The following is a 13958-nucleotide window of genomic DNA, read 5'->3' as shown; positions in this document are numbered from 1 at the left end:
CTATATATCTATATCTGGCTGGGTTTAGTCAGGAAAACAGAGACACTATACATACTACTAGGATAAGGGGTTTACTGTAGAAATTACAACTTATATAAATATGACAGTAACTGGGGAAAGGAAGGTCTGGAAGGCTACAGTCAGAAGACAGAACTTTAAGCCAAACTTCTCATGAGGTAAGCAGGTATTCACAGGAAAATCTGAGAAGCTACCATATTTCACCTCCAAAGTGGTAGCGATAGTAAAATTGGAGCCCATAGAAAGGTGTGGAATGCCACTTTATCCAACAAGTCAGCCTCATCTGACCCCCAAACACTCCCCAAAATAATGGCCTCTCCTTCCCTTCTACCTTCCACATCTCCCAAATTCCTCTCACTGGCAAACCCTTACCTGGAACCAATCAAGGAGGGAATTCTGGGAAATGCAGTTTTTTCCAGCTGTAGGCAGGCACTTCTACAGGAGTGGAAGTGCCAGGTAAACAACAGATAATCTCACACAGTAACCACTTTTTGACACCAAGTGTGTATGTTACATATAAAAATCAAACCATGACCATAGTCTGAAGAATTTGGTAGTCACAGTCATTCACATTAGAAAGCAAGTGAGTGTTTGATATGATGGGTTGTTGTTTCCATTGTTATTGCTTTTAGTTTGGCAGTGGACTCACCCTCTGATCACCTGTCCCCTCCAGTCTGCGCTGTGTAGACAGTCTCAACACTCGCTTTGCTTACACCCTGAACAGATGGCAAACTATGTTAATAATTGAACAGCTCATACTCCAGATGGAAGATGTTCACCTTCATGCTTCTTAGACTTTAGTGTGTCTTCTGAGCATTCTGGCCAGACCAGAATTGACAGAGACTACTGGAAAAGAATTTCCATATGCAAGGCATTGCTTCCCTCTTGAGGCATTGAAACATCACAACCATGTTATTGATTTCTAAACTATTTTCTAAGACAGCAGCTGACATTAAGTGAAAATATTTCTGCTTTATAGATTTTGAGTCAAAAGTCAATTATTTTTAAATAATTACTTCCAGTCTATTAAAAAAAAATAGAGTGCTGGAGGCGAGGTGTGGTCCAAAGTAGAATAAAGTATGTAACTCACTTTAGAAAAGTAGATTCAAAATATGCATTAAATGGACCTATATCTTCAGGATAGCCCATGAAAGTATAACATATTTACACCTGGCCCTTTAAGGAAAATGTTTGCTGACACCTGGACTAGAGGGAAAGCAACAAGAACTGAGCCCTGAGAAGTAAATGGGACATTACAAAGAGTTGTCTTTTACTGAAGTGAGAGCCATTGGAGGTTTGAGCTCATGAAGATCTGACCTGACTCACATTTTAACAGGATTCCTCTAGTTGCTGGATTAAGAATAGACATTCTTGTTGGGAGGGAGGGTCTAGAAGCCAGGGGATCAGGTAGAGGATGATCACTGTGATTCTGGTGGAAATGATTCTGATGAATCACTGTAAGGTGGCTCAGTCCACATGGAGTGGATGCACTGGTAAGAGGTGCCTAGACTCTGGTCTGGAGACTGAGCTGGTTAGACTTCCCGGTACTAGATATGTTACATACCCCGCCCCTGCCATGTGCAGGAGAGGCTAGATACAGTCATGCACATGTATGACCAACTAAAGCAGAGCTTCTTGAATAGGTACAATGTTGCCCCCCAAGCGACATTTGGCAATCAATGTCAAGAGACATTTTTCATTGTCACAACTGCAGCAGAAATGTGTTGCTTCTTCTAGCAGGTAGAGACCAGGGATGCTGCTAAATATCCTAAAATATACAACACAGTTTTCTACTACAAAAATAATTACTTGGCCCCAAATGTCAACAGTGCCATAAGTAAGGACGGAGAAGGCAATGGCACCCCACTCCAGTACTCTTGCCTGGAAAATCCCATGGATGGAGGAGCCTGGTGGGTTGCAGTCCACGGGGTCGCTAAGTCGGACATGAGTGAGCGACTTCACTTTCACCTTTCACTTTCATGCATTGGAGAAGGAAATGGCAACCCACTCCAGTGTTCTTGTCTGGAGAATCCCAGGGACAGGGGAGCCTGGTGGGCTGCCGTCTATGGGGTCGCACAGAGTCAGACACGACTGAAGTGACTTAGCAATAGCAATAAGTAAGGAACCTTGACCTCAAGAAAGTCCCACTAATGGAAGAAGAAAGAAAGATGGGTTTTCATAGGTAACTAGGAGTCTTAGCCCAGCTCAACTGCCAGTGCCCTAACTCCTGCAAGGCATCTGCAGGCTGTGGCAACAGCAATTTTGGAGTACCAGCTCATACCAAAGCTGAATCCTGTTTGTCCTCTCTTGCCCACATATCTTTCCCCAGTTATTGGAAATGAGCTTTGTCCCAAATAAGAAACTCTGCTGCCTTTTTTCTGTTTTTGTGTGTTTATATATATATATATATATATATATACAGAAGCTTTTAAAAATAACATGTGTGATTGAGATGATGAAAGAGATTTTGTGTAATGAAAGGCAAATGGTGCAGAGCACTACAGTGCAGGTATTAATTTGTTTAAAGAGATTTGTGAAGAAAAGTGTTCTATTAATTAAAATTTCAAGACTTAAAGATGTTTGGTGATGACTGTAGATCTACAAGAATTTTACTCTCTTCATCAAACCCAAATGGATTGCATATGAATTCAAATACCCTTAATATTGTGCAAATATTCCTTAGTCTTTGCTATGGGTAATAACTGATAAGGTCTCATTTATTTGGTGAAATACTTTCATGTATATAAAACATACTGGCTTTTCATTTACCTAGCTTTATTATTTTGATTTGTGAGTAGATGCATAAATGAAAAACTATTTCTTCATATTCTGGCTTGTCTATTCCATTTATTTTCTTTGCAAAGAAGTATGCATTTTTTGCCAAGATTGTTAACAAGATGGATTTAATTTTATATTTTTTCACAGTATCTGGTCTACTCACTAGCTTAACACTGGAAAAAAATGGACAGTGTTTCAAATATAGATCATAAATACCTCAGCTCTTGAGTGGCACTGTGGAGTTTAGGTTTGCCCTAATTTTCTATAAATTCAATATGCAAAAACAGACCATGTGATAAGTAAGCTAGAAAAGCATTTTTCATATCATGAAAGACTTTTCCAACATTCATCTAAGAAGCATTTATCTTATATACATGCTTAGTCATTCAGTCGTGTTCAGCTCTCTGTGACCCCATGGACTGTAGCTCGCCAGGGCTTTGTCCATGGGGATTCTCCAGGTAAGAATAATGGAGTGGGTTGCCATGCCCTCCTCCAGGGGATCTACCCAACTCGAGATTGAACCCAGGTCTCCCATATTGCAGGTGGATTCTTTACCAACTGAGCAACCAGGGAAGCCCAAGAATACTGGAGTGAGTCGCTTATCCCTTCTCCAAGGGATCTTCTGGACCCAGGAATCGAACTGGGGTCTCCTGCATTGCAGGGAGATTCTTTACCAGTAGAGCTACCAATAGTATTGAACACAGGCAACTTTAGCACAGTATTGTTCTACATACTGAGGCATTCAAGGTATGCAAAACTGGGTCCTTACACTTGAAGGTCACATAAAAGAGGCTGACATATAAGCAGCTAATTTTAACGTGTGATGCAACAGGTTCCATTATGGGGTCAGCTTCAGTGCTACAGACCCATGGCCCAGGCACAGGGGTCAAGAAAAGGCATCCTGAATGAGAGGAGCAGAGTCTTGAAGAATATGCAGGAGGAGCTCACCAGGTAGAGGGAGCTGAGGACTATTCTATGCAAAAAAATAAAGCCAAAGACCATGAAACACCATGAGAGAAGCAAGTATAAGGCAAAGACATAGTGGGTCCTTGAAAGTCACAAAGGAGCTTGGAAGTGGTCATTAAGGAGATGAGAAACTTGAAAAATATTAAGCCAGGAATGGAAGCAATGTGCATTCCTTCAATTTCACTAGAGCAGAAAGTAGGGCTGGCTTCAAAATCTGTGGGACCTGATACAACATGAAAACGTGGGGTGCTTGTTCAAAAACCATTACGAACTTCAAGATGGCTACAGCAAAGCATTAAACCAAGTATAGGACCCTTCAAAGCACTGGGTTGTGTATGACTCCACATATGCTTGCCCACAAGGCCAACTGAACCAGAAGGCATCAGGGCAGGGGTAGGAAGAATACATTAAGATCTTCGTTTGCATACTGTCCAGTCTGTAGTTGAGAAGAAAAGTCTTAAGCATATCAACCAGCTAGAGATTAGTCTTGAGGCAATATACTAGACAGCATTATAGTCCCATACTCAAACTCAGAAAATGGCCTAACGGTTAATCTCTTCATTTTAAAGAGGAAATAGGAGACCAAAAATGTTGCGAGACTGAGGGAATTCAATCCGAGCCTTTTAGATTCTATCCCAGTGTCTCCTTCTCCTCTACAATGTCAAGGCTAGTGAGTCTGCAGTGAAAGGGATAGGATGGAAGTTCTTTGGGCAAGACTGATCCAGAGGCGGCAGAAAGGACTGCAAGTGACCAAGAAATGGAAATCAACTAGGAGACAATTGCTGTCCCCTCCCTTCTCCCAGGGAGCACATCCTTTCTGAGACCTTTCTCAGAATCAAGAGGATCTTTCCAAGCACAATTTTAGAATAACTCATGGGCCTAGCATTGTGCCAGGGAAGAAGGGTACAGAAATGACTCAGGCACACTCTCAAGAGCTTATCCTTTGGTGAATGAAGACAGCAGTGGGAATCAGCTATCACAATCCAGACTCTGTCTACCTATTCTTTAATATGATTGGGAAGCAAAAATTTTAAATAATAATAAAAAAGAAAATTGGAAACGAATTCTAAACATCAATAGGTAGCTACAGAGTTTTCTTTCAGATTCAGGGGATTATAGATGATTTGCAGATTGCCTTGTATATCTCTCAGTAATATTACCATCCATACCCTCACCAACTCTAAAGGCTTCAGGCTCACCTGAGCCCCAGTAAACCTTTGTACATATCTCAAGAATCTCTCTCATATCATTCTCTTCAGTTCTCCTGACCCCCTGAAAACCTAAGGTCTTGTTCATTTTTTCCTTCTCTTGGTTCTTAATATAAGGCTTTAAACCAGCACCATGGCTTGCAAGGCCCTATATAATCCAGTCCTTGGTCATTTCTGAAACTTTGTCTCACCGCACTTTCTTTCTGCATTCCATGGGCCATTCTACCATCTCTCAACTGCAGGAAACTTTCCTATCTCAGACATCTCCCAACTCTGCTGTCCCTTCTTGAATGCTTCTCATTTTTTAAAACTTCTAATGACATATCACTTCTCCAAGGAAAAGCTTCTCTTATTTGATCTGGCAGATAAGAAGACCACTATTAATAAGCTCTCATAGCACCCTATACTTTTCCTTCAGAGCTCTATCATAGCTAGTAATTCTGTATTCATATGATTCTTTCATAAATATTTGTCTTCACCTCAAGGCTGGGAACTACCTGAAAGCAAGAGTCTGATCTGTTTTGCTCGTCACTGGATTCCTGGCAAATGGCACAGTGCCTTGCATGTCCTTGGGACTTTTCTGACCATTCAATCTAAAACATCCATTTCTCTGCCTTTCATCTCTCTTAGGTGTCTTACCTTGATTGTTTTATTTCAAGGCATTCCTCATTATCTGTGTGTGTGTGTGTGTGTGTGTGTGTGTGTGTACACAAATATGTGGGAGTGTCTTAACTGTGTATATGTATATATATGTATAAATATGTGTTTGTGTGTGTACACATGATTTCTCTACTTGTTACTTGTTTTCTCCAATAGCATGTAAACTCCAAAAAAGAAGAGGCTTCACCTCCTTGTTCACTGCTGTATCCTCACCACATACCTGGCACATAGTAGGTGCTCGAGGAATTATTTGCTGGAAATATGAATACATGATGGCAAGTGCTCAAGAAATGAACACCAGAAGTTCATTCTCCTTAAAAATCAATAATAATAGGAGGAATGGAGAGAGTAGCATGGAAATATATACACTACCATATATAAAATAGGTAGCCAGTAGAAATTTGCTGTACGACTCAGGGAATTCAAACCTAGAGGGATGGGATCAGATGAGATGGGAGGTGGGAAGGAGGTTCAAGAGGGAGGTTATAGAAACCAATCCAATACTGTAAAGCAATTATCCTCAAATTAAAACTAAATTAAAAAGAAAAATCAATAATAATGATATCCTGCATTGAAAAAGAGATGATTCACTGATAATGGCTTTCTTTTGGGGAAAAAAAATGCTATTCACTGTCTACCCCCAAATGACACTGTAAGAGTTTTAATTCATTTTGCCACATCATTAAGCAACAAGGGGTTATATTTGGCTTACTTTATTTTAGATCAGTTGTTCCACAAATTTTGATTGGATTCTTCATCTATAATCTTGAATGGAAGTCATTTGGGGCCTGATAGAGACAAATTCATAAAACCTAGAAACTTCCAGAGTGTTCAGAATCAGAGAGTTTGGAGATCTGACAAATCAGATTTGAATTTCAGCTTCCACATTTATTAGCAATATAACTTCAGGAAGCCACATAACTTCTCTCAGTCTCAGTTTCCTCTGAAACCTTGTGACTTGTAGGGACAGTTTGGTGATAGGATTGACTGTGGTTTTAAGTGCATGGTTTATAATTATAGCCAATATATGGTATCTATTATTCATATCTACTTCCAAGTCCCTGTGATACAGAGAAGAAAATTGAGGCCATAAGAATTGGGAATTTTTCAAAGCCATCCCTCTTTTCCAAGTCTAGGTGATAGAAATCAGCAGGTCTACAATTAAGCACCACCTAGAATTGGGCTTCCCTGATGGCTCAGCAGGTAAAGAATCCACCAGCCATGCAGGAGACACAGGAGGTGTGGGTTCAGTCCCAGATCTGGGAAGATCCCCTGGAGAAGGAAATGGCAACCCACTCCAGTATGCTTGCCTGGAGAATCCCATGGCCTGAGGAGGACTACAGTCCAAAGGGTCACAAAGAGTCTGACACGACTGAGCAACAAAGCACGCATGCAAGGCTTCATTTGCTCAGGGTACTTTTTTGGGGCAAACCTGCTTGTGCTTGGACTCACACCGTTTCCTAAGGAGGGCTTAAGACTCCTTTATGTCCTTGCATTGACTGAAGCTCACTGCAGCTTTCACTTCCAACTGGGCCATATCGTGGCCTAGAAGACTGAAGATTCAATCAAAGAATCTGGGTGAAAAATGGGATGGAGTTTTTCCCTTCCTCAGTTTATAGGAGTCCTTTTATTTCCTCCTTTTCAGGACATAAAAAAAAAAATTAGAAATACTGGTCCCACTGAAATCTTTCACTGCATAAATCCCATAATCTTTAATTATATTGAAATTATTTGCTTATAACAAACAATTCAGTACCATGCAATTCTGCTGAGCTTTAGGTTCAATTTCACATCTAGACAAGAGTTCCAAACACAGGAATGGGTAAATCTTATAATAAGTAAAACCAATGGCTAAGTAAAATAAGGTGATAAGTCTCCAACGAATTGCATAGTGCCATGGCAGTTCTTCCTATGTAGACAGGATTTAAGGAGATTTTATCAAAGTGGGATACAGAAATTGCATGTATTGAAACTTTGACTGGATGGTTCATTTTCTATGAAATTGAATCGGTGAATAACCAAACAGAGTGGGCTAGAAGTATTCACTGCTCAAAGATACTGAAGATGGTAGGTCAGCAGCAATAATTAAGTAATTAGTTTTCTGGCTAATTAGAAGAAATGGAGAATATATGCCTGAAATTCTTTCCTCACTGAGAGAATCATACCAACTCTCCTGGTGAATACATTCAACTAAGCTGTGCCTTCAGATTGTTCTTTATTTCAGCTTTAGTTTATCCATGACTCAAGCTCATCTCCATTTTGCCTTCATATAGGAATCCTGCCATATTACCATAGCAGTTTATTCTGAACCTGCTATAAAGGCAATTAGTCATTCATTATAACACCAAAATTCAAAGTGGTTGCAATTATGTTTTCTGAATCAAGCCCTTTGATGTGGGTAATTTAAGGTTCTATATTTAAAATGCATTCAATGAGTCATAATGGTAAATAAGAATACCCTTAAACTAGCATTCATATCTCTTGCACATGAAAAATTAAATGGATAATTTCTACCTACGACAGATTTATTTTGTGGTGGATAATTTTAAAGAATTGATTTAATTAGTTGTAACTATGCTCAGAAGTATAATTTGAAATACCATTGAATGGAAAGGGAAAGTATTTTCAAGCAGAGAGAAAACTCTCTTAAAATTTCCTTTGTTCATTAGTCAATGAACATTTATTAAGCACCTACAGATTGCACGGCAATGTATGACATAATAATAACCTAATCCAGCATTATTCTATTCTAGTTCTGCTAGTTAATTGAATGAGTTAACCTCTTTAGCTGTCCATTCGCAGTATGCCAACAGACAACAGGAATTAAATGAATGAGTCAATCTGAAAAAAAAATGGATGTATTTAGGTTTCCTTTTGTTTCATGTACTAAAAACCAGTTACCAGCTAACTAGTCTTTTTTTATTTCTTCAGGGAGCCAGGGATTTTAAAAGAATCTTATTTCACTCAGGCAGTGAACTATACACTTAATCATGGCTTTCTAAGTGTTGATACAGAACAGCAATTTGTAAGATTCTACAGATATGGAAAGGAAAAATAGCACAGTAATTTTAGGCAGATAAGGGGAAATATATTTTGAGGGCTGATTTTCACTTAAAAAATTATCTTAGACTTAATATCATAGACTAGGTTCAGCATTTTCGAGCTGGACATTAGAGACGATCTAGGCCACTGGTTTCTAACCATTTGTATTAGAGATATTGGATTTTTTTTTTTAATATGGATTCTCAGTTCTCATTCCCAGAGATTGTGATTCACTTGCTCTGGAAGAGGCTGGGAGGGGAAGCAGGCATAAATATAACTTGTAAAATTTCCATAGCATCCAAAGCTGAGACCTACAGACCTAGTCAAGCCTCAATATTTTGGCATGAGGTCTCCAAGCCTTGAAAGAATAAATATCCTGCCTAAGAAAAACATAGCTTATAACCCTTGGAGCCATGCTTAGAACCCAAACAGCCAAATTCCTAGTCTAGATCTATTTACTAAATCAATTGACACCATTTCTATTTCTCTCACACACTGGTTCAGATCTAATTACAAGTTAGTACGTAGGAAGAATAAGACTGCTTATAACTCATAACTAACACATTCCCTCCTCCTAGAGACCTGTGTGTTTCTTTACTTGTTAACTAATAAGTCTTCCAATGATGCTGTAATGATTAATATATCTGTTTATTCCACATTTTTAAATACTTATTTGAAACTTTTGCACCTATAAAATATATCATTCCCATTTTAAGACAAAGAAACTAGATTTACTATTTGAATCTGAGTCCAGTTGAAGTCTTTATTATAGAGCTTATAGAGCTGAGCACGTAGCAGTACTCAAATATCCAGCAGGGTTTGCTTAGCCACATCCCTTACATGAAAATGTCTTTAGTTTGGCCACTTCCACTGGGTTCTAAAAGCTCTGTGCAAGTAGGGTTCTTGTCCAACTTCATCAACTGTCTCCCAGCATCTAGCAAAATGCTTGCCATAAACTCAACATTCAAAAACTACCTGTTGAATGAAAAATCCTACTTATATCTTGTTAAGAAACGAGACAGAGTATCCTGAACCAACTTGTGAAAGACAGTCTCAAATACATAAAAGTATTGGGAAGATGGTTTTATAAAGGAGTAGTTTTACAATTATTTTATTAGAAGAGCTTTGGCCTGACTTTCCTCACCTAAATTTGTCTTTGTTGTACCATTTGGGTTACAGTTGGGCTCTCCCTCACTAATATTATGATAACAGTCCTTCATTCAAATGATACAAATGAGCTTACTTATAAAACAGAAATAGACTCACAGATTTCAAAAACAAATTTACAGTTACCAAAGGAGAAATGTGGAGGGGCAGGGATAAATTAGGAGCTTGGGATTAACATATACATACTACTATGTATAAAATAGGTAACCAACAAGGACCTACTGTATAGTACAGGGAACTCTACTCAATATTCTGTAATAACCTATGTGGGTAAAAAGTCTGAAAAAGAATGGATATACATATATGTATAACTGAGTCACTTTGCTCTACACCTAAAACTAATAATATAACATTGTATATCAACTAAACTCCAATAAAATTTTTAAGATGTCCTTCATTCAGTATACCTTTTATATGCATGAAGGCACAACTGACATGCAATAAATAGTGATGAAATAAAATACTGAATTTTACTGTCTTTGGAAAAATGTAACCAAATTAATTAACAAAATATTATTCTCTGGAAAGATAAAGAGTTCGATATCTTTGGTGAGTCAAAAGGGTGGCACAGTATTGTAGAAAGCACTAATCTAGTTGCAGAAGATGATTCAATTGATGACTATTTAGAATTAAATTTTTATTAAGCAGATCATTTCAAGCCTGCCTTTTCAACCCAACCACACCACACACCCAAATTCCATACTTTTGCCTTTATGAAGGGTATTTTCTCTTTACCCAGAGGTTATGACTTTGCAGTCTTCTATCCGATTCATGTAGAAATGAGGTACTGACATGAGCTAAAATGACATATGTTTAAATATGGTAGAGATGAATAGCCAAAGAAGCAATATAAAAAACCGACAGTAGAAAAATTAGCCATGGTAGAAATATTGAACACCAAACAATGAATATTTAATCTCTGCTACCTAACTGAGATGAACTAGAGGGTTGGAGGGGGGAAAGGTACATTTAAGGAGTTAATCTTAAATCTAACACTAATATTAAAGCCAAGGTTAATGGAAGGAACTGGGCTGCGAATGGGTCACAACAGCTCAGGAACATGACGAGGATTCAGTAAATGTTTTGTTGAATGAATGAATGGGTAAATGAATGATTAAGTGAATGAGTGAATGAATGAACTGTCCTCTTTAGAAATTTAGAGTATAGTACTTGGATTTGAAGACTTGGCTTTAAAAATAAATCTACCCAAAGCTGTGGATTAATAAACTAGATTTTGGGAAAGTCAGGGCTGAATATAATATAGGTGTTTCTATTTTTCATTTAATTAAAATGACCACAGAGTCATTATTGTTACCCTTAATTTCTGAGTTTGAAAAAGTTAATGAACTATATCTGTTCCATGAATAATTGGGTTGAACTTGAAAGACAACTTCCATTCCAAAAGCCTCCCACACTACCAGTTAACTGTGATTTTTAAGCATATTCCATCTGATTTGACTGACAACCAATCTGTACTTCCTCTGTCTTTATTCTCCCAGGAAGAAGATGTTACTCGTGAAAGTCGTTTTAATTTCAGTGGTTATGGAATGGGTCACTGCCTTCAAGTGAAAGATGGAACAGCTGTCAAGGCCACACCTGCCAACCAGCTCCCACAGCCCCCCAAAGATGCAGATGCCATCAAGAAGAAGTTTGTGGACCGGGCAAAAAGGATTGACACGATTTCTCGAGCTGCCTTCCCATTGGCCTTCCTCATTTTCAACATCTTTTACTGGATCACATACAAGATCATTCGGCATGAAGATGTCCATAAGAAATAGATGTTCTCTTCAGATCCTGGGACCTTCTTGCCTAACTGCTGTGCTTGTAAATACACAGTGAAATTGTCTTTATATCACTTTGACAGAGAAGACTGGGGGAGGGGGGAGGGAGGATCATGGGGGTGGGTTTCCTGGCACCTACATGAATAAAGATAAGTTATCCGGGCAATGAAGGAAAATGTTTGCACAAAATTAAGGTTTTGCAGAATCACGTGAGCATAATTACATTCATAGTCTTTAGCACTGCTCTTTCAGATGATGCATTAATTAGACATGATATGCAATGTCAAGTACTTGAGGGCTATCTGTTTTTTGGTTTGGTTTGGACTAATTCTGGTACTGAAAAGATAGTTTGAACACACGTGTGTGCACGCATACACACACACACACACACACACAAGGAAAATGCTTACCATCTGACCATAGTGACTAGCCTATAGTGAGTTGAGGACCAAACTTTTTCAGGAAAATGCTGCCTTGTTTTTAAAACAGCCTCCTGAGCTATGTTCTTTACAATGTCTGTAATTAGTGTTTCACCTGAGAAATCCTTTTGTGGTCATAAATAATTTCTACTTATTAAGAAAACAACAACAATAATACATACCAATCACAAAGAACAGGTTTCTACTTTATTGTCTGTGTAAGTGTGCATTTTAATATTCTTTTTCTTTCCTAGATGCAATTTGGGGATTTGAATTGTATATTGTGAAATTGATTTGATCATATGCCCTCTTGAAAATGAATGCCCATTTTCTTTTAGATCCAAGTTAGCACACAACATTTTTTTTCCGCTTTGCCTATATTTATGTGCAATTAAGTGCTCAAGTGTGACTTAGCCATTGCAGCCTCTCAGCCGCAGTATTTATGAAGATGATGTGTCCTGAACGATGTAGTTCATATTAGCTTGAACTTCCCATTTCTGCTTTCATTGTAGGTGTAACTATTAATCTTAATGTCAACTGACCCATGATTTCTACTGTCAATCCAAGTGAATATTGTTTAAAATATCTTTAACTAATTTAAAGAATTTTAAAGTTGTACTGTGATTTTCATAACCTGTTTCCTTTTTGGTACCAGAGCTATGTGGTTTGAATCCTGGCTACATGTTTTAAGTCAGAAAAAAAAAAGACGTATTTTTGCTTACTCAGATAAAAGACAACCTGTAAAAAATATAATGAAAAAATTAAATTTTACATGTGCTGTAAAAGGGGTTATTAAAAATATTTGTTCAATTTCAATAAAGCTAAGTGTGCCACAGAAGCTAAGTCTTTCCACTTTTGCATTATACTGTAAATAATTTAGATGAGAATGGTAACTTAGATTTTTGTTTCTGGTCTTCCTCATAAACTTGAAGTACTTACATAGCTATCATACTTTTGTTGTAATATAAAAATGTAGCTCATAGTATCCCCGTGAAGAAAGAAAAAAACACGTCATTCTCATTGTAGAAACAGGGAAATGGAGATAAGGAAGTATTAGTAGTCATTGTAAGCAGAAGCTAATACTGGACATGAGATATAAAACACTTCCAAGAGCACTTAGGAATCATAAAATACCAAACTGAAAAGAAATTTAAAATATCAACCTGTCCACCTATCCATCCTGCTTTTGTCAGGAACAGAGTTCCATGACGAAAAATAATTCCGAGAACCCCAGTGAAATAGAGGTAACTCATTTTGGCCCTTGTAGATAAAGTGAAGTCGCTCAGTCGTGTCCGACTCTTTGCGACCCCATGGATTGTAGCATATCAGGCTCCTCCGTCCATGGGATTTTCCAGGCAAGAGTGCTGGAGTGGATTGCCATTTCCTTCTCCAGGGGATCTTCCTGACCCAGGAATCGAACCCAGGTCTCCCACATTGCAGGCAGACACTTTACCATCTGAGCCACCAGGGAGGCCCTTTTCTTAACTATAGATATCCATCATAAAATTTTCAGGAAGATGTGGATTCCTAAGCTGATGTTTATGGCCTTTTAAACCTATTCAAATATTGAATCATTTCCATAGAAAGGAATATTGCAGAATGGCTAAAAGCATGAATTTTAGAGACAGAAAGACTAGCTCAGCCACCTATCAACAGGGTTACCATGGATAAGTTACCTGATTTTTCTGAGTAGCTCCTATTTCAGAGACTTTTAAGAGGATAAACTGAGAAAAATGCAAGTAAAGCCATTAACACAGTGTCTAGCAGATAGTAAATTCTCAATAACTAACAGATAATAATAAAATTAGTATTATTATTGTGAATTGTACTACACTGGGTAAGAAGCTACACAATTCCTAGCCTTGGCTAGATTAATGCCATGCTTTTTGCCTCTTTCCCAAAACACTATTTCTGTCTTA

At 38.1% G+C, this 13958-nt stretch overlaps 1 protein-coding gene across 2 annotated transcripts in view; it reads left to right on the top strand.

The window, feature by feature from the left end:
* Nucleotides 1–12871, top strand: part of GLRA2 (glycine receptor alpha 2) — a 209504-nt gene extending 196633 nt beyond the window's left edge. For both annotated transcript variants that reach the window (XM_040266603.1, XM_040266602.1), the window contains exon 9: nucleotides 11339–12871. In XM_040266603.1, the coding sequence (XP_040122537.1) occupies nucleotides 11339–11617 (279 nt within the window). In that variant the 3' untranslated portion in view covers nucleotides 11618–12871. The remainder of the gene's footprint in view (nucleotides 1–11338) is intronic.
* The last annotated feature ends 1087 nt before the right edge of the window (nucleotides 12872–13958 follow it).

The sequence above is a fragment of the Oryx dammah genome, unplaced genomic scaffold, assembly GCF_014754425.2.
Source record: "Oryx dammah isolate SB20612 unplaced genomic scaffold, SCBI_Odam_1.1 HiC_scaffold_23, whole genome shotgun sequence".
NCBI lineage: Eukaryota > Metazoa > Chordata > Mammalia > Artiodactyla > Bovidae > Oryx > Oryx dammah.
The sequence above is the reverse complement of the archived record's forward strand: the minus strand, read 5'-3'. Positions and strand labels throughout refer to the sequence as shown.